Raw genomic sequence first — 27,904 nt, forward strand, 5'->3', positions numbered from 1 at the left:
TCAATTCAGTTTCGATTCAACAACCATTTTGTACTGTTTACAGTGCTTATCTGTAAAAAAAGATTTACGAATAACGCAAATATCATTATTTAATATTATTAAATATTTGAGGTAGAACATAGGACAAAAAAAATAAAAAATGGTGAGTACAAATATCATTTAATCAATCATTAAAACGTTTAACAAAATGTTGTAAAAAATGTTGAGTACATATTTTATTATAGATTCGAAGAATTAATTTATAATATTTTGATTCATGATTCATGAAATAATCATTTTTTTTATTCAAAAAATGCTGAAAAATTTATTTTCAACAAGTAAAACAAAAAAGTTGTACTACTACATATATTATTCTTAACAAAAGTAACTAATGATAAAATTCGAGAAACAAATTGAAATTGTATAAATATCGTAAAATTTTGATAAACAAAAGAATAATCTTATTTCTTCTATATTTATTTGTATATTTATTTGTATTCGATTGAAAGTCTATTCAATTTTTGAATAGACTTACAATACAAACGTTATTGAAATTTCTTTCCTTTCCGATATGTTCGTAGCAAGTTTCCAACGTTGAAATAAAATGTTATATTCCGATGATTAAACTTTTACAACATTTGCTTATTATTTACTATATAATTGGATGAATCTATCATTTCATTTTATTTGAAAATAATTTATTATTCACGGTTTTTAGATTTTTTTTAACTATAAACCAGATAACCATATAATAATAATTATAAATATAATTTATGATATATATGATATACAGTAATAATAATAGTAATACGTTATAATAATAATTTCAAATCTAGATATATTAATAAATTTATTATCTGAACAAAATAATTTTATTATTCTTCGTTTTTTGCTGTTTACGTTTTCTTTACTTCCATTTCTATAATGTGCAAATTTTCTTGTTTACTTTTTAACATTCTTTTCATCGACCAGATGGCAAAACTGGTTTAACCACAAATGACTAGTTCTGCATTCTGCATTTCTGTACTCTTTAAAAAAAAAAAAGAAGAAGTTATTCAATTTATATTCATATTTCAATTTATATTTGTATCTTTAATATATTATCATATTTACTATCATATATTTTTAAATGTATTCTTAATTTTTCAATTAGAAGTTATCGATATTTATTATAACTTTAATTTAATTTAAAAAAATATTGATATTTATCTGAAGAAATTTATTTAAACAATTTAAAAATTGATAAAGAAGAAATATTAAAAATTAGGAGTGTTCTATATAAATGAAAGATTTATATGTATAGAAATACGAAATAAATATTATTTTCAAACATAGTAATTCGCAAATACAATACGTATGCTTTATATTTGCATGATTAGCATTTTATATTCCGGTGTAACATCAGAAAAAGATACTGTTGCATTCAGTCGTTGTATAGCTATGTGAAAGGCAACATCGTCCTATTAGATCTCCAATATCTATGGTTTAAAACGTTGACCATTCTAATGCTTTCTCGTTAAACTTAAATTGTTACGTAAGTATTCGTTCACTTATATCTGCGATATAATTAATAATAATAAACATATTTTTAATTTTGTTCTTTTATTTGTATAATAATTTTGTATAATAATCATCAATTACATTTAAATTGAAAAGATAATTTTATAGCTTGGACGAAAGAAAATGGGAAAAAGATACATACATAATCATATGAAAATTAATTATAATTTTCATTAAAAAAAATTTTTTTTAATGAAAACGTACAATACATAAAATTTATCCTTCGGATTATTCATTTTTTAAATACGAAACAAAATAAAATGAAGCAAATAAAATGTATTCGTGATTTGGTGTAATATTTTTTTAAGAATTGAAGAATTATCGTTGTAAATAAATGCAGCGTATTGAATGTGTTTAAATTTCATTTCAATGATAATTACAAGGAAAAAGAGAATTTACATATTTCGAAAAATAAAATAAAATTGTTACATACATTATGTATAATTTTTTCTTCGAGACATTAAATTTTTTTCGATTTTAATTTCAGACGGAAGTGAAAATCGAAGTGGGAGATTTAGAGGAACAACAAATCTCTCCGAAAGAACAAAACATGAAGTCAAAAGAATGTCAAATCGATATAGAATCGGAATTAGATGATCCCACAATGGGTAAGTGATTTTATCAAAATCATTCTGTTTCTTTCTTTTTATTTCTTTTTCATCTTTTTCTATCTTTTTCTTTTCTAATAATAATATTAATTCGAAAATATCGAGAAAATTAAATGACAACAAATATGTTGATAAGAATAATTTTTTAACAATTTCTTAGTCGAATACATGTCAAAATATATTTTATATTTTCGTTATTTAATTTCTAATAATTTACGTATGCGACAAGAAATGTATTCGATTTCTTTTTTTACATAACTTATTGATTTACATAGAAAAACAAACGAATAGTAAAAATAAAATTAAAAGATTATTAATTTTTAAGCGATGCACGTATTTATTTAACTTATGTTTTATTTATCATCCATTTATTTTATTTATAACTTATTTTCTATCTTTGTTCCATCTGTAACAATACGTGTAACAATGTACAAAATTAAAAATTAAATGATCAAAAAGAAAAATAGTTTGAAATGAAAAAATTTTTTAATACTTTTTCAAACAAAATTACTATAAAAAAAAAGAAGATTTTTATAAAATACATTTTTATATGTATTCAAAAATTTCGAAATCTAAATAATAAATTCTTCTAAATGAATACAGATTGTTATTTTGTATATTTCATTTTCTTTATTTTTTATTTTTTTCATTAAAATCACATAAATGCACGTGCAATATGCAATATTATCAATAATTTTAATAAAATATTTTACAACGCGTGATTTTTAATATATTAATAATAATAATTATTTATGTTATATAATTTTGACAACGTATTCAACGTATTCAACAATTCAAATACATATATATTTTGAAATTAAAATTTTAAAAGTGACGTTAGAAACTTAAAGAAATTTTATTAATAATAATTATATAAAATTGTTAATAAATTTACATACTTTTAATATCATTTAACTACTATTTGAAATATATTTTAATATAAAACTTTAATAAAATGTAGATTTATATAATCTATCAAATTTCAGATAGAAAAAGAATAAGAAAACAGAAAAATATTTATTTTAAGCAATTAAAATATACAATTTGTAATTATTGAAATTTAGATATTTCCCTAAGATTATGATAAAAGAAATAATAAATAAAAAAGATTTAATAAAAAAATTATTTAATATAAATTTTATTAAAATATTTTTTCTTTGTTCTTAAAATATGGTTTAAAAAATTTTAATCATTTAAAATATATAAATGATAAATATAAATTTTCATCTGAACGTTTAGAATCATTATTAGTATATAATTAGTAATAATTAGTGAATAATTAGTAATTAGTAATAATTAGTAAATAATTAGTTTTGAGATCAAATTACATTCGACATTTTTTTACAAACGTAGATTTACTGCAGTACTTAAAATAACATAAAGCAAAATATGATAAATAATTAAAATACAAAAATATAGTAATTTTCAACAAATTTTAAAATTTTATTATTGGAATAAAATTTTAATAATTTTACAAGTTCCATTCTGCTAATAAAAATTCCATTTTTTTTTTATAAAAATTCTAAAAAACTCTAAATTCTTTTCTCTTTAAAATAAGTAAATTTTTGAATAAATTTAAATAAAATTTTGAATAAATTTTGAAAATTTATTGCAGATTTTATATTTTATTCAATTTTTTTATATATTTCTACAATTTTAAAATTTCCAACTTTTTTCAAAAATAAAAAATTTTATTTCTAATTTTTGTCTAATTATTCAATATTTTTAAAAAAAAATCTTAAATTTTTTATCTAAAATTGAAGTTTAAAAATCTATTAAATATTTTTAATAACTTTGATAAATTATATAATTTAATGATATAAATAGAATTACTTATCTTGCTATCAGCCGAGTTCGCAGGCGCAAACGTACTATGGAGGCGGAACGTTACAGTGTATATAAAAACCAGTTGAAGAGAGGTTTGAAATGAGTATGCTGTACAATTGCGTTAAGGAAGTTAATAATAAAGTTTCTAAGTATTCGGAATAAATTATCATAACCAATATAATAAACATTTAGTGATAAAAAACGAATATAAATAAATTTAACGAATATAAATAAAAGTAATTTTTTTAAATAAAGTGTGTGTTTATATGTGTATGTGTGTTTGTATAATAAGATATATCATTCGATTACAAATAAGGTAAATTTTGAAAGATCATTCTTGAATCTTCTTGAAACTATCACAAACATAGATTAATTAAAATTAATCGTTTATTAATTAATTAATCATTTTTTATAAAATAAATAAATTATTTTTTTAATTATTTTATATTATATAAAAAGATATATAAATAATATTCAAATAAATATATAATAAAAATATTTCTAAAAAACAATAAATCATATGAATCATAAATATGATCTGTTCCTAAATAATATTGAATCTTTATTTTGATTTTTTTTTATATTTATTTATCTTTTTTTTTTCCAAAAAATAAAATCATTTATTCAATTTTATTTTGATTAGCACAAAATATATATTTAAAAAAATAATTATATATTTAAACCTACATTACGTTAGTGAAAATTATAAAATATGGTGTTTATAAAAATTATAAAAATTTTTTTTACATCACATAAATAAATAAATCATTTTCGTATTTTTTTCTTTTTTTAATTCAAATACCACTGATAATGATAATAATAATAATAAAATAATAATTAAATAGTGAGGATTTTAAAAGGTTAGTATTAAAATTTTTTATATATCTCTTTACAATTTTTAAAATTATTATCCTTTCTTCTAAGATAGAAAACGACACAAATCTTCGAGAAAAGACAAGACGACAATATGAACTACATAAAAATTAATGTAGAACCATCAACAAAGATTTATAATAAGATTGAGGGTAGGAATTTTACAAAAAAATATGCGCACTATTTGCACACATAATATATTTATAACATATAATACATATTTAATTGCACCAGTTTTGAAAAAACTTTGTCAATTAATTACTTTTAAAGTGATTGATTGATTTCTATTTTTTTTATTTTTAAATTATGTATAAATACATATTAAATACTTATATAGTTATATAAATATTATTTCGTTACTAATTCATAAATAACAATGAAAAAATATAATATTGATTTTTATGATGATTTTATCTAATTATTTTGTTGTAATAATTAATATATCATATAATTAACCAATCAAAATATTCTTTCATGAACATCTCATAACAATTTTATTCATAAAAAGTCCTAGAAATGATTTATATATAAAAAGTATCTTTTTATTATAATTTTTTTTCAAATAGTTATAGTGCTGACATCTTTCAAAAGAAACTAAAAGAAACTAAAGAAATATCTTCTTTATCGATTCAGTTTTATGTACAGTACATTACAAAAATACTAAACTCCATAAAATTATATTTCATGACAATAAATATAAAATATATTATAATATAATATATAATATAATATAATATATCTTTAAAATATATCTTTCAAAGATACATTTCTTATTTTATTGTCTTTTAGAAAATATTGTAAATATAATCTAATTATAATGACTATTCTTATTTTTAAACATGCCTTTTTGTAATAATGTAATTTAAATTTAAAATTTCAAATATCTTTTTGTATTTTTTATTTTAAGATAGTCACTTTTGACATCTTTTGTTAAGATGTCAATCGTTTTTATTATTTCAAATTTTTATATTATTAAGCATATAGATATTGATTGTTATAATAAATAAATTTTTAATTCTTTATAATATAATATGAAATCCTGAATTAATCATCATTTGAATCGTAAATAAATATTACTTTTATTTCTTATAATTATAATATTTATTAATTAAACTTTATTTTGAGATGATTCTTATATTTTCTAATAATATTCAATAAATACAATTTGAAAATATCAATTTTTTAGAAATATTAGTTAAAATTTAAATAAAAAACTTATGTGTTATTACAATAAAGAAAATAAATAAAATTATATAAAAATTTAAATTTAAATGAATTCAATTTATAATTCTTTTAGATATAAATTTTCTTCATAAAAAAAAAATAGAATCTCAAATTAAAATCAAAATAAAATCAAATTCAATTCAAAATAGCTTTTTTATAAATAAATGTAAATCGTATAATGATATAGACTAATAATTTAAGTTACATCTGTCGAGTAATTAATTTGTTTTCCAATAATTTATTTTATTGAATGAATACCATTTAATACAATATTATTATGATACAAGAATATTCGAGAGGAACCATAGTTGATGATCATATTCTATAAGTTAAGCTATAATAAAACTTCATATGTAATTAATCTTGTCTTTAAAAATTTTTAATCATTTTACGTGTGATTTTTCTTCTCTATTTTTAAAATTTCTCTATTTTTAAAATTATAATGAATTGAAATTTTATTACATTTTAAATAATAAATGTAATAATTAATATTATATTGATAAAAATATTACTCAAACGTTGATTCAATCGAATTTAATTTAATCGAAATTTCCAAACCTCGATATGGATATAATATGAATATTAATCGTAATCAATCATAGTGTTAATTAGTGAAATTAATATACAGAAGCCTATATAAAACTAAAATAATTATTTACATAAATATACATAATTATTTACATAAATTTACATAAAAATGAAATAACTTTGACATATAACAAGCTTTTATTGGAAAATATGATAGCAAAACGAAAAAATAATAATAAATATTAATAAAATGTTTTTGATGCCTCAAAACAATAATATATATATACATATATATAATAATTGTTATATATAAGTTTAATATTATAATAATAATTATATTTTTTTATTTTAGCACAATCTAATGAAAAAATGATAATGGATTATGCAAGTGTAAGTATTGATTCTTTATTTTATTTCATATTGTTAATAAAAATAAAAATTTTAATCTTAAAATTTTTGAAATAATACAAAAAAATTAATATATTTTATTATGCATTTAAATCTAAAAAATTTCTTTACAGCTTGTTGAACGTACACGAAATGTATTTATTAATGGTAAGACAAGATCATTAAAATGGAGACAAACACAATTAAAACAAACACTACTTATGATACAAGAATGTAAACAGGAAATTATATCTGCTCTTGCTTCTGATTTACGCAAGGTTTATATATATAATAATTATATAAATTTACTTTATTTTTATATATTTACAGATTTATATATTTTTCTTTCAGTCTAAATTTGAATCTGTTATTATGGAAATAAATATTGTTGAAGGAGAAATCAAACATTTGCTCATGTCTCTTAAGGAATGGTCAGCTGATGAAAAAGTATTTTTAACATTTTATAATTTTTTAATAATTTTTATATAGTATTATATATATAAAATTATAAGTATAATATGAAATATACAAATATATAGATATATATTTATAATTTAAATATTTTTAATTTAGATAGATATTAATATATTAATTTATTAATTTAAATAGATGAATAAATATTTAATTGTTTATATCTTTAAGCCTCCAAAAGACATGGTTAACATAATGGACAGAATTGAAATTAAGAAAGATCCATATGGTGTGGTTCTTATTATAGGACCATGGAATTATCCTTTCCAATTAATTATGGCTCCTTTAGCAGGTGCATTAGCTGCTGGAAATTGTACTATTGTTAAACCATCAGAAGTATCTTCTGCTACAGCGAAACTTATTGCAGATATTATTCCTAAATATTTAGATCAAGTATGTATTCCAAATAAATTTTGCAAAAAATCATTCTAAAATAATTATCTTAAAAAAACATCTTATCATTTCATTCATATTTTAAAATAATATTATATATTTTAGGAATGTATTCATGTAATATTAGGAGGAATTTCTGAAACAACAGAATTACTTAAGCAAAGATTCGATTATATTTTTTATACAGGTTCATCTAGTGTTGGAAAAATCATTCATCAAGCAGCAAATAAATTTTTAACACCGATAACATTAGAACTTGGTGGTAAAAGGTAAAAAATATAATAATCTTATTTTCTATTTTCTATTTTTTTATTTTATAATATAAATATTTACAATTCTAACAATTTTTAGCCCTGTATATATAGATAATACAGTAGATATGGATATAACTGTGAAAAGAGTACTTTGGGGCAAATGTGTTAATGCTGGACAAACATGTATTGCACCTGATTATATACTTTGTACTGAAGAAATTCAAAATAAATTTGTAACAAAGGCAAGAGAAATTCTAAAAGATTGGTATGGTAATAATCCAAAGGAAAGTCCAGATTTATCACGTATAATTAATGAACATCATTATCAGTAAGATAAATTTTTTTTTATAAATATTTTATAATTATTTTTTGCATATTATATTATGAAATCTTATCTTAATCTTTTTTATAGGCGTCTCATCAAATATTTAAATAATGGTAGAATAGTAATAGGTGGTGACTGTGATCCTAATGAAAAATATATCTCTCCAACTATTCTTGTTGATGTCAAATCTACAGATCCTGTGATGCAAGATGAAATATTTGGTCCAATATTACCAATCATAAATGTGAATAATGCTTATGAAGCAATTAAATTTATAAATAATCGGTAAATCTTTAACGTATTTATTTTTTCATAAATATTTTAATGAAAATGCAAACAAATTTTTATAACTATAAACTTCAATTAATTATAAAATTATTTAAAAAAGTTGTATGTATGTTAACAATTTATGATAAAAAAAAACAAAGAACAAGAATATATAGCAATTTATTTTCACATTTAGTGAATCTCCACTCGTAATATATATATTTTCCAAGGACAGGGGAGTTCAGGATTTAATAATAAATCAAACTCGTAGTGGAAGCGTAGGAGTAAATGATACAATAATGCAATATTGTGGTGAGTTGTATGAGGCTATTAGAAAAATTTTTTTATTTTATAAGTATGGTACTATTAAATAATATTACCTATTTAAATCTTTTAAATAATTATTTAATTTTACTAATTTTTGGAAAATATTTTTTATAAATTTACATTATTTCATCATTTATTAACATATTTAACATATTTTTTTTATTAAACTTCTTTGAAATTAATTTAAAATAATAGTTTTTTATTGCATTTTTAAATTATATTAACATATTTAACATATTTTTTTTATTAAACTTCTTTGAAATTAATTTAAAATAATAGTTTTTTATTGCATTTTTAAATTATATATACTATTATTATATTATTATATTACATTAATTGAAAATTAAGAATTGTATAATTAAATTTTTTATGTATTGGTGATGGGTAAAAATTATAGTAATAATCTAGAATACTTACAATGCACAAATAATTACATACAACTTGATAACAAAAAACTTTATAAAAATACAAATTTCTCTCTCTCTCTTTTTATTTATTTACATAAAATTAGATTATAAATAAGATTCATGAATTTGCTTGCATAAGGAAAATTTTTAAGTTATCATATTATGTCAAATATATTCTAATAGTTTTTATTTAAAGTCTTTATTAATTATTATGTAATATTTTTAATTTTTTTAATTATTTTTATTTACTTCTGAAAGTAAAAATTTTTTTAAATAAAAATATTACTTAAGATTATTATTTATAACAATTAATTTGCTATTTATAATTCTTTGTAATTCTTTATGATTATCTTTGTAATATCAGTAATTCAAATAGGCTAATTCTCCTGTTCATGTTAAGTTACCATATTATTTTGAATAATAATTGGTTAATATTCATGCAGGGAGAAGCCATTAGCATTATACATATTTAGCACTGATGAAAATACTATATCAGTATTTCTCAACAATACAAGTAGTGGTAATGCTTGTGTTAATGATGTAATCATGCATGCAACAGGTATTGGATTTTTTGTCTTATCTTATTAACATTGATAAAATTTACTAATAATATATATATATATATATAGTATTAAATTCTGATGATTTAGCATGATCATAAAATCAGTAAAATGAGAAATTATAGATGTTTCGATTGAAATAAATAATTACATATTTATTATATGATATACATATATAAAGAAGCAAAATCAATATCATTATATCAAATATAGAATCAGTATATAAAATATAGAAAGAAATATTCAGAAGATACAATATAAAAAAAATTGAAATTCTTTAAAATATTTAGAATATTGAATTGAATTTGATAAAAAAAATGGATGAAAACTATTAGCAAATGAAATAAATTAAAATTAAAAATTAGTTGACAATTTAAAAATTCTACTTCTTATGACTGTAAATTATATAATTTTAATATGTCATTTTATTATTAAAAATGCCACTATTAGATAAAATAATTTAATTATATCATCAGAATCTATTATATATATATTAAACAAGAATTTTGTTACTATACACATATATATATATATGTATAATATATAATATATATAATATATAATATATAATATATATAATATATAGTATAATATATATATAGTAACAAAATTCTTGTTTATATGTTTAAATTTAATATATTTTTGTATATATTGATACACTTAATATATTATATTTTGAATTTTTAATTGTGTTACAGCGAAGCATAAAATAAGATTAAAAATAATACATTTAGTTTTGTTTAGCAAAATTACACTTACTGTCTATAGATATAACTCGAAATATATATCATTTTACATATTATAAATTATATTTTGTTTATGCAAAATTAAATTAAGCATATATTTGCTAGAAATTTAATTAGTGATCACAGAAATTATTCTGCAAAAAATTTTTTTGAAAAATTTTATAATTTAAATAATTATATATATAATTAATATATATAATTATATATATAATTTTATTATATATATAATAATTAAATTTAATTTTCTATATCCATACTATATTAAATTTATATGAAATATCTTTTTTATCTTTTAATATTCACACTATATTAAATTTGTATGAAATATCTTTTTTATCTTTATCTTAATACAGTCCATTTTTATTTAGATGTAATTCTAAATTTTACAAATAAATATATATTTTTTAGTTGACAGTATACCATTTGGTGGTGTTGGCAATTCTGGTATGGGATGTTATCATGGAAAATATACTTATGATACCTTTGTACACAAAAAAGGTTGTCTTATTAAATATTTCAATAAACTAGAAGAAGCATTGGCATCGTAAATATTATTTTGTAAAATTATATTTTATATAATTTAATACAAGAGTAAATATGTAAAATAATTTTTATTATAATTTATTGCAGAGGCCGTTATCCGCCATATTCTGATAAAAACTTATCTTTCTTACAAATTCTAATGGCAAAACGGCCTGACATACCTGGAATTAAATATTTTCCACATCTTTTAGCATTTGGTTTGGGAATTCTTGCCACATACAGTGTTTTAATTTTATTAAAGGTATATAAATTTAGGCGAAATAATGCATTTATTAATTTGTAATAATTTCATTTATTATATTATAATATTATAATATTATAATCTACTGCACAAAAAATTATTGCACAATATATTTATAGAATTGAATTTTATAAGTATAAAATATAATTTGAATTAAATTGAAAATTATAATAAAAGTATAATTTAATTTTTATCTTTATTTAATGATTTATTTTTGAAAATATATAAATCTAAAAAATTTGAATTTATATTTGAAATTTGAAAATTATATTTCATTATGTATAAAAAAAATTTATTAGATTAAAAAATTGAAATTTTATGTAATAGGATGTATATTTGAGAAATGTTATCATTCATTATATTAACACTATAATTAAATCAATAAAGATAAAAAATTGCATATATATATATACATATATATATATATTACAATTAATTTTACCTTTTTTTTCCTAAACATTGATTAATATAATAAAAATATTTTTTCAGATTCAAGAAGAAAATCATTAATGGATTTCTATCGACTTATCAATTACAAACTCTATATAACACAAATTATATATAATTTTATTATATATACAATAATTAAATTTAATTTAGTGAAATGTATGATCAACTTTAGCTTTTCTATATAATGTAAAAAAATCAATATCTTTTCCTTTTTTAATTTAATTAATTTCACAAAAAAATCCAGAATATAATTTAAATAATGTATGTTTATAATGATTAAGAATTTAAATTAAAATGAAATTTTTTTGTAAAAAATTGATAAAAAATATAATTATTTTTTATTATTAATTATTTTTAATAGAATTTCACTATTTTTAATTATGTATTTTTTTATATAGAGTTTATATTTCAATAATGTGAATAAATTACATATTAAATAGCTTTAAGTATATTTATTTATAAAACCATAAAATTAAAAAAATAAAATTTCTTTGAATATTTTTCATATGTTTCAATGTTTTAATTATTTTTTTTATATAATAATTAATAAAAATAAATATGTTTATTATTATTGCTATTAATTTTTTGATGATTATTAGATAAAAATGAACAACATGGAAAAGAAAATATTCATGCCTGAAAAAAGGTATTCATGTATTTATTGATAATAAAGTTTTTAGTATACATTATATTTTATCAAAGGTTTGTTCATAATAAACACATTTTTGAAAATACTAGCTTTTACTTATAATATAATGCATTATATACATATTTTGTAACTTTTATCGAAGATTTGAATTCAATATCGGCATCATAAACATTCATTGCCCCAATATGGTATCAAAGTACTATTTCATATCTTAATAACCACATCAGGTCATCTATATAAATATAATTATCAATTAAAAGATTAGTATAAATCATAGTTCAATTTCTTACCACTGAACTATTGTTTCCAGGTAACCGACATCTCTCCCCCTTGAGTACTGTCACGCTGTGGACTCTATAAAAATGTTAAAAATAAAAACAAATATTAATATTGTTTATTTTTCATTTTATCAAATTTTAAAAAGAATAAATATAATTACTTTAACTTGAATCTGTTGTTTTAACATTGCAGCCCTTAAGATTAACATGCGTGTGCGTCTTTGATATTCTTTTCCTACACTCATAGATTTCTCGAAAGTTGTGCTACGTTGATCAACATCCTTGGCATACAATATCTAAACATATACAATAAATTAAATTAAAAATTATTCTTTTATAAACATATTAAATGATGATAATGATAACTTTACTTTATTATGTGAATCTATACGAGCTTGTATTTGGCCATCAAGAATTAATTGCATAAGCTCATCTTCCAATTCTGATACAGTCCTATTAAAAGCAGTTGCCATACGTCTCATATCTGCACTTAAGTATGGACTAAAATATTGTATCAATGCTCTATTCCGAATTTGTGTATATAATACATTAACATGTGGTGCTATGTACATATCTAGAAGTATGTTATCCTTTATCTCGTCCAACAATTTTAAGCAAGATGCATATTTCGATTCGTAAAATTTAAAAATTATATCTCTTAACTGTGGTTCTAATTCTAGAAATAACTTAAAGGAACTGCTGAAGATAACCTGTTTTTGTAATTCATGTCTGTCAAATGTAGCTAAAGCACAAAGTCCTCCATATAAGGCAACATTTCCAGGGGATAATAATTCAGGACAATCACAATGATCCAATGATGCCTGCAAAAAGTGTCTTGCAGCCATTTTATATTTTCTAGTAGCTAGTTCCGCTAGACCAGCTGCAACTTTTAATTTTGTAACTATAGACTGATTGTTGTCTTTGCCATGAACATCAGAGAAGTCTGGTGTACTTTCTGCCTTTGTTACATAACTTAATACATGAGCCCAATTTTGTAAATAAACAGAAACTTTAATAACATTTAAGCACATGTTAACAATATGCTTCCCACTAGTACAGTAATCCCTTGCTCTGGAATAACACTTTAAGGCATGAACAAGATCCCCACAATCTAAATAATGATCTCCTAAATCATCGTGACCTCTTCTAATACTTTCTTTAATTGAATTACTTCTATAATTTTTAAGATCAGTATCAAATTTTTCTAATTTCAAAGCAGCCTTTTTGGAACGAAATTCAACCCAAGCTTGATCTAAGGTTAACATGTCTTGAGATGTTGATTGTGCTGCAACATCTGGTAATCCAGGTGTGCCTACAGCTTGAACTAATTTTTTATGTAGTATGACATACAAGGAAACATTATATGTTGTCATCACATAAGATATAGCCATTTTTAATGCTTCTATCCTTAACATTGGACAGTGATCAGCTATATATATAAGTCTATATAGTTTAGCAAGACCAGTATAACTATTAGCATAAACTTCTAAATCCTGAAAAAAATCAAAATAAAATATTTTGACATATACTTACATTATAAAATCAGAATTACACAAAATTATTAACAACTATCAAAAACAAAAGATTCAATAGAAAATTAGATATACCAATGTTGGGTTTTCCACAATATATGGTTCTTCTTCTGCATTATCATTATCTTCTGCAGGAGCATCAACTTGCATAGGCTCCACAACATTTTGCTAAATATAAAAAATATAAATAAAAAATAATTTAAAATATAATTTGAATAAAAAGATTTATAAGTTGCAATATTCTTTAGTTAAGAAAATTAAAAATATAAAGGTTAAAAGATTTAAGAAAGATATTATCGGATCAACATAATAATTACAATATAAGAAAAAAATACACAAAAACGAATATTTGAATTTGTCATGACTTTAATGTGCATGAAATTTACTATTTATAACAATTATTGCAAGTTATTCTAAAAAATTACCTGAACATCATGAACTTGCAACGGCATGACAATGTTTTCTTTTCTGTTACGGTCAAGAATTTATGAAAGAAAACAAAACTTTCCGAGAATAGTGTATAATAAAGGACTGAAGTATATACATACATACAGGGCAGGTAACATGCAGCAACTAACACTTTTCCACTGTCATAATTCTAATCAAATTTTCATTTATGCGAAATTAATCTGAAATATTGATATATATTATTATCTTAAAGAATTATATAAATATATTATTTTACATATACATACTTTAATAAATTTTGTTAAATTAACTTAAATATTTTGTTTCGAAAGTATAAAATATATAAAATATATATATTTACTTTAAATATGAACCATAGTGTTTAATTTGGCAACGCCGTTTTTTTTTTAAGTTCGTGAATTTTAATGTAAGATGTGTGTTTTATTTATTTTAATGTAATGTATAGAGCAATTATGATAAATGTTTTTCTAGAAAATTGATTTAAATATAAATAATAATTTAAATAAATAAATAAATAATTTAAATAAATAATATAATAAATGAATAATATAATAACAAAAATAATATTTAAAATAACATTGTATATAAATACTGGAAAAATTTGATGTAATACTTATATTTGAAACATTTATATTGATTTTAAATAAATATAAAAATAAAACAAGTTTAAATTTCTTATAAGTATAAATTTTAAAAATAGGCAAAAAATTGTAAAAGAAATTCTAATATTAAACAAAAGAGGTTAAGTAGAGGTAAATATTAAATAGAAATGAAACATAAATAAAATTGTTTTTAAAAATATAAATACTAATTTATTATAATTTATTAATTTATATATAATTAGAAAATACTCTTTATTTAATTATAATTTAATTATAATTTTTTTAAATAATATATATTTATATTTAAAAAATATAGTAAATTTTGTTCCATTTTAAGGATATATATAAAAGGATATATATATATATATATATATAAAATTATTTGATTTTATCATTTTCTTATAATTAGAAATATAATAATATTATAACGAATAATATTGTTAATTAATTTTAATGCAAAAACTATGGAATTATTTAGTATGTATGCATATATATATATATATGTATTAATATTAGAATATTTATGATTATGATTATACATTTAAGACATTATTTATTATTAAAACAATATTAAATATTATATTTTTATAAAAAATTTTTAAAAAAACAAAATATTCATTGGTCAAAAATTTTAATTTACGATTAAGTATTGTATTATACATAAAAATAAAAAAATATCAATTAAATATAGATATTTAATAAATTTAACTATCCTATTAAGATATTATTACATATTTTATTATATTATGTAATAATTATTCACCTAATTGTATTCTTGTCCCTTGTATTTTGAAGACAATAAATTACAATAAATAAATATTTTATAAATCGTGAAAGATTCAATTATAATTGACTAGGTTATGTTTATATCGACTTGACATTGTTGCCAAATTTGTTTCATTATGGTATCAAATGTAAAACAATGAATAGTTATTATTTTATATTATATATTATTCATATCAATAATATTTAATAATTAATATAATAATAGCATAATTCATAATAATTTTTTTTAATATGATTATGAAACAAATGAACAACAAAATTTTAAAATAAAAATATTTTTAGAAATATTTTTAAATGATACAAAAACTATTCGTTTAAACTTTTAAAAATACTTGCCATATAATATATTGATTAATTATGATGCAAAATATTTAATATTTTTTTTCGATCAGATTAAATATTTATAATAACTATGAGTTTACAAAAATATTCTTGATAATTCAATAATATAACGATATTATTCTGATATATTTCATAAAAATATATATTATAGTATTTTTAATGTTAAATAAATTAATTTCTTTTTAATAATTAATTTCCTTTTATTTTATTAAATTAATAATTACTTGTAAAAACAAAAATTTTATTATTACATATTTTGCATTATTATATTTTATAATTCTAATATTTGTATTATTTTTTGTTTCAATTATACAAACTTATACAAAATAATAATTCATCTAAAACGAATAATAAATTTATACAAAATTCATGATAATCAAATATTTTGGTAATATGAAAACACACCTTTGGGCGTTTCAATTATCTCACGAGGAACAAAAAGTGTGATCGATACGATCCAACGGTAACGATTAAAATGAAACGTAAACGTAGCTAAGCTCCTGGCTCCAAAAGACGCATGATGTCTGTCTAGTAGTCATGTCCAATATGGCGTGTATATTGTGAGTTGCATTAACGTGCAGGTAAGATTTTATCATTTTCGTTTTTTTTACATCTGATAAATAAATTAAAAAATGAAAATTTTTGCATTTTACAATCTCAATATTTCGAATTTATATATATTTTTGCTTATAGATGGTTAACAAACTATTAACGAAACTTTTTGCTTAAAATATGTGAACTTTGTCAACCTTTGTACCTTCAAGGTCCGTTTGCTGAGGTGCATTTATGATGACAGATGTGTCGTGTAAAAAACATGTGTCTTTGATCGAATTGTTTCACGAAAATTCTAATTTCGCGTAAAACAAAAAAAAATAGATTTTTAAAAAAGATTTACTGCGCGATAAGATTCATCGTTGGCAACTATTATTTAAATGTGAATGTACTAGTATATAATTAGAAGAATTGATGAAAAATTTTAGAATTATAATTCATATAATTAAATCAACAGTTTTAAAATTCTAATTTTTTAAAATTATGTAAAATCGTATTTTTTAAAATTGAAATTATAATAGTAATATATAGTAGTAATGTGTGATAAGTGTTGGTGAACATATTTAAAAATGGAACAAATACGTTGAATTTTTAATTTCAAAAGATTTAGAAATGTAAGTTTAATTTATATATTATAGTATAAATAATATTTTATAAAATAGATTAAAAATATATATAAATAAGAAGCATTATATCAAGGCATATATTCCTAACATATTGATGATTTAATCATTTTTAAAAATGCATTTTCTTTTTTAATTACTATGATTTTTTGTAATTTAATAAAATATAATTTTTTAAAGTAACTTAAAATAAATTGATATAATTATATAGATAAATTAATAAATTAAATAAAATTAAAAAGATTAAAACAAAACAAAATTTTCTTTCTACAGGTTCTGTTCCTGCTTCTAGTGCAATTATTTTTTGTGAATAAAGGGAATGAGATAAATATAGAAAATTTGTAATAAAACAATGTACAATGAACTACGGTGGGAATATGCCAGATTGGCACCAATTTAATACCTCACAAACAAATGAAGTTTCATCTTCTACGCAAAATATAAATTCTGGTCACCTTACGTTCATTCCTGGTGTCAGTCCTACATTAAATCCAATTAGCCTTAACTCAGAGGGCCTAAATAAGCATCAGAATGATGCAAATTACAATTCAAGAAATTTTCAATCTTTTAACAATGCCTCGAATGGTACAACTATTCCAAATAATAGCCCTCTTGCATCTATGGTACAAATGCAGAATTGCATTGGCCATTATGGTTCTTCAAATACAAGAAATCCTATGTTAGATAACATAAATGCTTCTGTGGATCCTAGAAACACTACAATTGGAACTATAAATGATGAAATAGGATACAGAAGTAATCAGGTGCCTTTCAATGGACCTATAGGTCATCTAAATGGACCAAACTGCAATTTAAATGCACCTTCTGGACCTAGAACAGGGCCTGGGTCTATCCCTGGACCTAGAACTAATTCTGGACTTGGAACCAATCCTAGCACTGGAACTGGTCCCAGTTCAATGTTTGGGCCTAATTCCAGACACGGCCCGACATTAGGAACTGGATCAAGCTCCGGAAATATGGGACCAAGAAATACTAATATTAATTCACTACCTCCTGGAAAACCTGGCCCCTCTTCTTCGTTTATTCCTTGTAAAGGTTTGTGTTGCAATTCAGATCCTAATATTAATTATCAGCAGTGGGAGAAGTTTGGATCCTATCAAAATAATGCGTCGTATAGAGATAATGTACATTCATCTAATTATCAGATGGAAAATAAACATTTTGGAAATAATTGTAATTTTAGAAAAGATAATTTAGAAGGTAAAGAAGTAATGAGTCCTGTATTACCCAATGCGCCCACTATAGATCATAGAAGAAATTTTGCAGATTATAAATATCATAAGGATCATCTAATGCATAGAAATTATGTAACATCTTCAGGAATGTTTCACAATTATTCCATGCAAAATTACAATTATTCTACAGAGCATCAAAAATATCCATATCCCGTAAAAGAACATACGAGGACGAATAATATGAACATGCCGAATTCAGGAATACTTAAACATCAAGAACAAAATTTCATTCCCCAACAAAAGTTCAATAACAAACAATTCCAATATCAGAATGGGAATATGTTGTCCAAAGGGATGCCTAATTTAAACGTAAACACAAATATGGCATCGTCCTCTCAAAATCCATATTTTAATTCGCAATTTCCAAGAAACATTTCCGCAGAAATGCCTCACGAATGTCAAGAAACCACCGATAATACTGCAATGATGAACAGAATGCAGAATACCTTTATGCACAACTCTTCTCCACAGCATCAAGTATATCAACATAAAATAGCAATGCAAAAATTTTCGATAGAGAATCATCTTAGAGAGCTGAGCAGGATACCTGGTTATCAATCCCATCCCAAATACAAAGAATGTATTCTCAGATATAGAGAAGTATTGAAATTACAACAATCATCTGGATATCAAAATCCAGTTCAACAAACCCCACGTGTAGCAACACCGATGAACACGATGCCGCCTATTAATTTGCAGTTCGATCAGAATGGTATGTTGATAAATTCCAATTATCTGCCGGATAATTTTCCCAAGTTGCAGCACGCGCCGATTATAGAGCAAGCGTCAAAAGACATTGATAAACAAAATAAGGGTCAAGATATCGCTATAGTCAACGAAAAATGTCAACAATCTCAGCAATCGGAGCAATTAATGATTCCTCAGCAAAACGAGCATGTTCCTTCTTCTTGTACAGAGACGTTTCAAAAGCAGAATCAATTCTCGATACATGAAGATTTCAATCAAAATCAATTAAAAGTACAAACGAGTGAGAGTCACAGCTTTAATACTTTAAATACCAATACCAGCAACGAAACAATAACGCAGCAAAAAACTTCGAAAGAGTTTGCCAATAAACCGGATTTGGACGTCAGACAATTCTTGGCTAATTGGGATGAGACTGACGATGAAGATGGAACGACCAACTTGCCAGACACCGTTCTAAGCGAGACAACTCCAGTCGTTGTGGTGAGTTACGAGAATATAGATCTTTCGTCGAAAACGCAGAACGCGGAAGTGACGAGAAAAAATAATTTCTGTTCGGACGAGGTTATGGAAAGTAACAAGGAAGGAGAGGCGAACGTGATAACGGCCCAGGATTGTTTGACGATATCCTATTCGGCGCCCGACAATTCTCAAATTGTAAAAACTTCCAAAAGAACTATCGGAGAAGGCGTTGTAAAACCTGGAAGTATCATACACTGTATCAGCAACGGCCCCGACGAAATACCTACCATTCACATAGTGGACAATTTAGAAATAAGCAACATCCTGGGAGCGCCTGACGATCAGGTTATACAAACGTTGGAGAAACAGAAGACGATACCATTTTTCAGGGAATCGAATAACGATGAAACGGAAGCGATAGCTCGCGAAAGTGGGGAGCAGGAGAGCAAGAGCGACACGAGTCGTATACTGCCTACCGATTACACCGCGTCTTTGGATAATATCGATAAGGGTACAAGTGCGAAGAGCTCGAACATATGCGAAACTGTCAAAACAGTTGAACCAATGAACAATCACGAATTAAGATTGTCAACAACGTCGGAAAAGGAGAGTCTAGATGTCGGTGATAACAATATGGAATTGAAGAAACAGCACAGCTTCGAAGAATCTCATAATCCCGACGACATCAGTTTACCAGATTTGCCAACGTCCGAATGCACGCCGATATCTACTACATTGAACACTCCTATCCACTCGGATACCGAAGAATCGTCCCAGAACATAGAGGATTTATCGATACCTACAAATCCCATAGAAGTGATGCAAAACAGTCCGGTGATCAGTTTTACGCAGTTAAATAGCGAGGATAAAGCGAAGAACAGATCCCTCGATACTCTGGAGCTCGAGTTTCAAAAGGAAAATAATAATCGCCATCGTCATCGTCATCACCACAAGAGCAACGAGACCAATACCTCGAACGAGCAAGAGGTGGGTGATTTTGACTTCTCCGACAACAATTCTAAAGCAAAATTCTCGAGCGAGGCGGCGAGAAATAAGAAAAGTTTCGAGGTTAACAGTTTGAGGAAAAAAGCGTGCCTGATGGATGGGAAAGAGGACGATGCAAGGAATGTTCTAACGTCCGTCGAGTATGAGTCAGAGGTTGAGCAGGAGGATTACGTGCACGAGCGGAAACACAAAAGCATCAGAAGATCGATGGAAACGACGATAAGAGGTGGGATTCAAAAGCGTGACGCAGGCGATAACATCAATTCTAATGCAGATTTGAGTCCAACGGCTTCCGATGACGAGTCGCGAACACTGAAAAATGATAAAGAGTTGTACAGAAGGAAACAGATAAAGGACGTATCCACGAACACCGCCTGTCCAACGTCCTGCGAGATCGATCTGAACATCAAGAAAAGGGCGAAAGAGGCGACCAGTTGGAAGGACAAGTGTGCCGAGAAGATTGTAACCCAGAAAAGGGATACCGATCACTCGAAACAATCCAAAGTCTCCGATGCGAGAAAGTCAGACGATTGTTCGAGCTCGATCCAAGGTGAACAGCATCCCGTGTGCCATACGACTTCTCAATACAAACACTATTCCGTTGCTGTGATAAAGGATAATAACGTTGCTTTGAACGACAAGAGAACACACGGCAGCGCAGATAGGAGTTTAAAGTCGGCCGAGTTTCCCTCCAAGATGAACAATACCAAAGAGCTTCCCGAAGAGGCGGAAAACAGAAAGCACGCATCCAGCAAGACAACGTTCCACGAGAGCATTCAATCTCAAACGTCCAAATTGTTGCAGAAGGATTTAAAAACGACGGTCGACGGGGACGTTAGATACACGGCCGAGGAGATGCGTTTACTGAAAGAGTACAGGAGAACGAAAGAGAGGATGTGTCAGGATACGCAGGACGAGAGAAAGAGGTCAAAAAGTGGTCATAAAGCGAGATGTTCGCAGAACAACGAGATGCCAGGGATACGAAAAGCGTGTCTGGAGCAAAATTCCTCTATGCCCGGTTTAAACTCGGCCAATCTCCAGGAGGAAGCGAAGAAGGGCCATCCGAAAAGCTTGGCCAAAGGGCCCGATTTTGGAATCCAGGTCGCGAACGTGAACTTGAAAATTAAGGACAACGATATCGGCAAGAAATTAATTCTAGGCGACAAAGGGCAGGAGCACGTGAAAGATTCCTTGGAGGGAATCCAAATCGAGATCAACGTTTCCTGCACGGAGAGAAACGCCAAGGAGCAGCAGAGCAAACGATTGTTGTACGACGATCGCAGCCTGTACGAGATCCACGACTCCTCCCCTGCTTTCTCAGTGGAGTGCCAGCGTAGGCCGCACGCCAAAGACGAGGAAAACGGTGCGAAGTTATCGGGCAGGGGTCACGGCTCCTCCGAAAAATTCGACGCCCTGATGGATCCCGTTGAATCGAGTAAAAGCGAGGCTGAGAAGAATTTGGGCGAGGAAATGAATCCCGCCGCTTCTAAAGAGACTTGCGATTGCGCATCGGACAATCAATTGGCGAATAAACCGCTGTGCAGCGACGCCTCTTGCAAGGATGTGTCGAAAACCGAGGTAATTAATTGCGACATTGATCCCGTGGATATAATGAAATCGAAAAGCGCAATATCAAGTACTGCCATAATTGATGCAAATAATAAAATTAAGGGGAAGAGTAAGCTCGAGAACGAGAGTAAGGACGAAGACAACAATAATTCTATAGGAAAGGCACAGAAGAATGGTTCTACGAGTTCGATCGACGCAATGGAAAAGGAGATGGCGAGGACTTCTACAAAACTGCCGGAAAGCAATGTTGCCAATTCGTTGAGCAATTTCGATTTAAAGAATTTGAGTAAATATTCTGGCGTGGATTTGGATCACCGGCCAGACGAGGGGTCGGAGAGGGATGAAGCGTACGCAGGCAGATGGAAGAAGCCAAAGATAGACGACATTTTCGAAGACTGTGAAATGTTTCAAAGCAGCAACGGGTACATAAATCCCATATTCTCGAGTATAGATAAGCTGGAAGATCTGCACGCAGTTCCTGTATACACAACCAAAGATGGAAAAATATCTTATAGCCCTAATCGAAGATTCACTTATCACGAATTGATGATGGAGGCTCGTAAACGAGACTCCTACTCCTCTGTGAAGAAATCTCACTACACGGATAATTGGAACAATTATTACAATTCTTCCAAGTTTCGTAAATTGTACAAGAGAAAGCGGCATCACGGTCTTAGCGAAAGAAAGAAATACGAGTATAAGAATACCAAGTACCTTTACGATAGGAAAAGAAATAATTCGGATGAATTTTACAATAAAAACCACGTCAAGTACAAAGACTACGTTCACAGCATTAGGAACAATAATGCCGTTTGGACTGATCATTATAAAATGGATAAAATGTACAGCAGCAGTGATTCCGATGAACAGATTATGGATCGCAATAAAAATTGCGTTGTCGAGGCGAGTAAGAAAGATCAGAATACGAGCGGTAAAGCAACTAATGTATCTAAATCGCAGAAAGATGAATCGGTTGGGATCGAGAAATTAGATCTGGAATCTAAAGATGAAGAGAATAATGGCAGCGATAATTCATCGAATAAAGATAAAGATTTAGGAGACACGCAACCGGTTGAATTTAATATCCTTGATAAAAGTAATGAAGATTGCGAAATTACCAACAATCCTGATACGCAATCGAATATCGCATCGACTTCTGCAGAGTCGAATCATGAAAATGCGGGAAATATGAAACAAAATGTTGAAAATAATGACAAATGTTTAGACAATTCGGAATTGAATAAGCCGGAAGAGGAGGGAGAAAATCTTCGAATAAATGAAAATGAAAATTCGAAAAATGAATGCGCTGATAAAACTGTCGATAAAATCGGATTGGAAAATGGAATTAATGAGAGCGAAGAGAAGGAGAGCGTAGATGAGAAGGATGAGTCAACTTCGAAACAAGAAAAATCCTCGATGAATGAGAATATGCCAGAATTTACTTTGTGCGATCTCGAAGAAGAAAAGAACGATAAAAGTTCTTTGGAGGGAACGGATATCAAACAGCACGAAGAAGAAATTAATACGAATGTGTTTGATGACCAAACTCCTCCGGAAACTGAAAACAATTTTGAAAGTATAGAAATGAACAAAAATTCAGAAACTGACCAACTTAATATACCAGAGCCTGTAATTGATGTGACAAATGAAGTTTCAGAACTTCAAGCAGAGTCTAACGCATTCGATCAAATTTCACAAGAATTTTTGAATCCGGAAAAACCGAACGACGTATTTAATGAGATGGTCGAAAAATGTGGGAAAGATATCGGCGAAGAAAATATCTTGGAATGCGAAAAAGAAAGTGTGCAATTCATTACGGAAGTTGAAATTCCTAGCGAAAATTACGAAGAAGATTTAAACGAGGGGAAGGGAAAAGATGCTGAGCTTTTGAAATACAACGATGATAATTCGTTGAAAGATACCTCCGTTTCCGTAATGGAACAAGAGGAACCCGAATCTCAATTAATGTTGACGGACTTAACCGATCGATACATTTCTGTTGAAACCATTGAATACGATGAAAATATTAATCCAGATTCCGATCAAATAGACGAGGAACAAAATTTTTCCGAAGAACAAAATTTCGTTGGTTTTCCAGAAGATCAAATTGACATTGAAGATAAATGTATCACCGAAACTGTATCGAATAAAGGTGAAATAGAGGTTATTCTGTCAAATATAGAGGAAACTTTGGTCGAAGAAACGATAGGAAGTGACGGTTTAAGGATCGAGAACGAACAAGATGATTTGCTGACTGTCTCTGAGATGAATTGCGATCAAGATTCATTGGTGGACAAGGAGACGCTTATTTTCGATACGTATTGCGCTAACTCGCCAGGTATGGACGTTGAAATGAGCAAAAATAAGACTGAAGAAGATGAATCAAAAGAAGAGCAAATTCCTCGCGAAAAAGTTAATAATAAAAGTTTAATTAGTTCGTCGGATAGCAATACAGACGTGGAGGCAATACCCAAACTGATCATAAAGAAAGCTGACGCGTCAAATTTGAAATCAGAGTGTTCAATAGATCATAGAGATTCTTCTGAAAGTTACAATAAATACGATACCAAATTATTGTCTGAATTACGTCCAAAAATACCGAAGGTGATCATTATGAAAAATAGATCACGTTCGGTGACTCCAACGGTTGAAATTTTAGAAAAATCCAAGCACGATAAAACGCAATCTCTTATTCCAGAGCAAAACAAAAATATGGATGTGGATAACAAAGACGTTGAATCGTATACTTTAAAATACAGTAATTACGAAAATAAAGTACCCAAGGTGAGAATAAAATTGGAGGATATATCGTCGAAAGATTTGAAATTATATTTAAAACGAAAAGCGACTAAGAAAACTGTTCCAAAGATGAGAATTAAGAAATTTAAAACGCAAGAGAGCGAAAGGTTTGAGATGGAGAATAGTTCAGGGACAGAAGAGGAAGCGGAAACTTCTTCTGATGAAGAAGATACGAATTTTCAGGAATCGATGTCCAGCGATATGGAAACCGAAAGAATACCGAAATTAAAATTGAAGAAACAAGAAGAAAATAAATATTTCTCACCAGAAAGAAGTAAAGGGAAAGATTCGAATATTTCTAAAATTTCCTTGAAAAAAAACAAAAGATTAAAGGAAGAAGATTCGAAACACACTGCCAATAAGAACACGGCAATTAACGACGAATTAAAGAAAAAGTTTCCTCAGTGCATTATCGAGAAAATTCCTAAGGTTATAATAAAAAGAACCCAGATCGGGACAGAATTTAAGTGCGAAATTAGTAAAAGTAAAAAGACTTCGATCGCTGAAACTTCAAAATGGCAACCGAAAGTAAAATTACAAAGATTAAATGTTTTGGATTATATGGTGAAAGATTTGAAGCAATCGAAAAGTATCATTGATACGACCACTCACGTAAAGGATAATAAAGATAATGATATTAGTAATGAGGTTGCGATTGACAATAATAATAAAATAAAATTATCTAGATCTAATTCAGTATCCAATTTATCTCCTACTAAGTGCAAACAGAGAAGATTATCAGACTCTGGTTTTATAAAAATACAATCGAAATCAATTACTGAATTCGATGATAACTTAGATGATAATATGGATGATAATATTTTCAAATCAAATAATAATGAAAGTAAAAATTTAAAGAAGAAGGGGAAGAAGAAATTATTTTCTCAAAATGAACAAACGTATTGTAACTATAATGATGAGAGCGAGAATGAAATAAAAGAGACTGTCACGAAACATTCCTTTAGAAATATTTTAACGAACGAAAACAACGATCTGATGGTTGTGAAGAAGAAATACTCATCATTCGGGACCAAGGGAAGTACATCTCTTGTAGAAGATAAATTTCTAGATTCTGTCACATGTTTAGATAATAATGATAATGATAGTACAATAATTAAAATCGATTCTTCTGATGAAAGTCAAACTACCATAGAAATTCTACCAGCATCACCGAACAGTAGCGATGATGAACCAAAGAATTCTGAATCTGAAAATACTAGTAAAATAAACATGGCAAATGCAATTCCAACTCAATTGGAATTAGAATTGGAGCTTATTGATAACAATAATATGTATTCTGATATATTTGCATCAAAAATTGACTATGCTTCTCATTCTAAAAACAAATTTATTAATCAAGAACCGACTGAACCATATTTCGATGAATTTCAACATTTCTCGCAAGATACTTTTGATCAAAACGATCATATCTTGATAAAAAATCAACAATCGTATAATTTACAAAAAGAATCAAATGATTATTTTTATTGCAATGATTTATTGGTTAAGGAAGTTTTAGCTGCTAAGGAAACATTGAAGAAATGTTTGACTCGACCGGAAAACATAGATATAGAAGAAAAAAAATCACGATTGAGAACAGTAGCTGAAAAAAAGCAAGGTTTAAGTTTCAGTTTTAACGATTTTGGAAAATCGTTAGATAAATTTGAAAAAGTATGTACTAACAAAGAAAATGATGAAGTAAAAAAGGATAGAACATTTAAAAATTTAGAAAAGAAAGGGCATAAATCTCCTCGTAAAATGAAAACGGAAGAAATTGAAGAAAGTTGTTCAAAACAAGATGAAAGTTTTTCTCTGGTTTGCCCTACAGCTTCCACACATGAAGAGAATAATATTTCCGAATTGACAACGATTTCGTTAAAAGCTTCTAAAAAATTTGATAAAACAACAATAAGTAACAAGATATCCCCGAATAATTCTGATCCATTACATAACAACACGAAAGAATTGCAGGAGGAAAAATCTCAGAAAAAAAACAATAGCAGCGAATATAAGAAGGAAAATGATAATTCAAACGATACAAAGACAAAGGAGGATAATATGCCATTATTAGTGCCAGAGTTTTCTTTAAATTTTGATTCCAATTCAGATAGAGATAGTTCCAGATCTCCGCCTGTTATAACGAATCAAGAAGAAATTGAACAAATGATAGGAGATGTAAAATTGATGGAAAGTAAAATGATAAGTCAAATTGAAAAAATAGATGAAAATAAAAAACATTCCTATAAAGACTGTGAAATGACAATTGCTGATATTATAACGCAATTAGCTTATCATGAAAAGGTATAAAAATATTTATTACTTTTAATTGTTTAATTAAATAAATT

General features: G+C 25.7%; 3 protein-coding genes across 19 annotated transcripts in view; 2 read left to right on the forward strand and 1 right to left on the reverse strand.

The window, feature by feature from the left end:
• LOC107997510 (aldehyde dehydrogenase family 3 member B1) lies at nucleotides 1-13,069 on the forward strand. 14 transcript variants are annotated; one of them, XM_062079587.1, is made up of 13 exons: nucleotides 1-142; nucleotides 2,027-2,147; nucleotides 6,952-6,989; nucleotides 7,121-7,264; nucleotides 7,338-7,433; nucleotides 7,629-7,850; nucleotides 7,956-8,119; nucleotides 8,202-8,432; nucleotides 8,517-8,714; nucleotides 9,874-9,989; nucleotides 11,145-11,280; nucleotides 11,367-11,520; nucleotides 12,930-13,069. In XM_062079587.1, exons 1-13 carry the CDS (start codon nucleotides 140-142, stop codon nucleotides 12,951-12,953), a joined length of 1,647 nt encoding a protein of 548 aa, XP_061935571.1. In that variant the 5' UTR covers nucleotides 1-139; the 3' UTR covers nucleotides 12,954-13,069. The 14 variants fall into 14 exon arrangements, 13 of the variants coding, with proteins under 13 accessions (XP_061935571.1, XP_061935569.1, XP_061935574.1 ...); XM_062079590.1 differs by lacking the exon at nucleotides 12,930-13,069 and adding an exon at nucleotides 12,010-12,411 and having other exon boundaries at nucleotides 2-142; XM_062079586.1 differs by lacking the exon at nucleotides 9,874-9,989 and adding an exon at nucleotides 8,893-9,008 and having other exon boundaries at nucleotides 3-142.
• Nucleotides 12,608-17,115, reverse strand: LOC107997508 (COP9 signalosome complex subunit 1). 3 transcript variants are annotated; one of them, XM_062079599.1, is made up of 7 exons: nucleotides 16,994-17,115; nucleotides 14,855-15,058; nucleotides 14,505-14,597; nucleotides 13,269-14,390; nucleotides 13,059-13,193; nucleotides 12,910-12,973; nucleotides 12,608-12,851 (listed from the first exon to the last, which is right to left on the reverse strand). In XM_062079599.1, exons 2-6 carry the CDS (start codon nucleotides 14,879-14,881, stop codon nucleotides 12,917-12,919), a joined length of 1,434 nt encoding a protein of 477 aa, XP_061935583.1. In that variant the 5' UTR covers nucleotides 14,882-15,058; nucleotides 16,994-17,115; the 3' UTR covers nucleotides 12,608-12,851; nucleotides 12,910-12,916. The 3 variants fall into 3 exon arrangements, with proteins under 3 accessions (XP_061935583.1, XP_016911629.1, XP_016911628.1); XM_017056140.3 differs by lacking the exon at nucleotides 16,994-17,115 and adding an exon at nucleotides 16,224-16,353 and having other exon boundaries at nucleotides 12,913-12,973; XM_017056139.3 differs by lacking the exon at nucleotides 16,994-17,115 and adding an exon at nucleotides 16,224-16,353.
• Nucleotides 17,033-27,904, forward strand: part of LOC107997505 (uncharacterized) — a 14,721-nt gene continuing 3,849 nt past the window's right edge. Inside the window, exons 1-3 of one of the 2 annotated variants that reach the window (XM_062079583.1) lie at nucleotides 17,033-17,169; nucleotides 17,282-17,754; nucleotides 18,037-27,860. In XM_062079583.1, coding sequence (XP_061935567.1) covers nucleotides 18,123-27,860 — 9,738 coding nt within the window. In that variant the 5' untranslated portion in view covers nucleotides 17,033-17,169; nucleotides 17,282-17,754; nucleotides 18,037-18,122. The remainder of the gene's footprint in view (nucleotides 17,170-17,281; nucleotides 17,755-18,036; nucleotides 27,861-27,904) is intronic. The other variant, XM_017056137.3, reaches the window with a different exon arrangement.

The sequence above is a fragment of the Apis cerana genome, linkage group LG9, assembly GCF_029169275.1.
Source record: "Apis cerana isolate GH-2021 linkage group LG9, AcerK_1.0, whole genome shotgun sequence".
NCBI lineage: Eukaryota > Metazoa > Arthropoda > Insecta > Hymenoptera > Apidae > Apis > Apis cerana.

Bases quoted from the DNA above. Each gene is read 5' to 3' on its own strand.
- LOC107997510 (XM_062079585.1), top strand. The intron at 6,990-7,120 runs GTAAGTATTGAT...ATTTCTTTACAG, and splicing joins TGATAATGGATTATGCAAGT to CTTGTTGAACGTACACGAAA. The intron at 8,715-9,873 runs GTAAATCTTTAA...ATATTCATGCAG, and splicing joins ATTAAATTTATAAATAATCG to GGAGAAGCCATTAGCATTAT.
- LOC107997508 (XM_062079599.1), bottom strand. From the start codon at position 14,881: ATGCCGTTGCAAGTTCATGATGTTCAG. The intron at 14,391-14,504 runs GTATATCTAATT...GATTTTTTTCAG, and splicing joins TTGTGGAAAACCCAACATTG to GATTTAGAAGTTTATGCTAA. The intron at 12,974-13,058 runs GTAATTATATTT...ACATTTTTATAG, and splicing joins AACAACAGATTCAAGTTAAA to AGTCCACAGCGTGACAGTAC.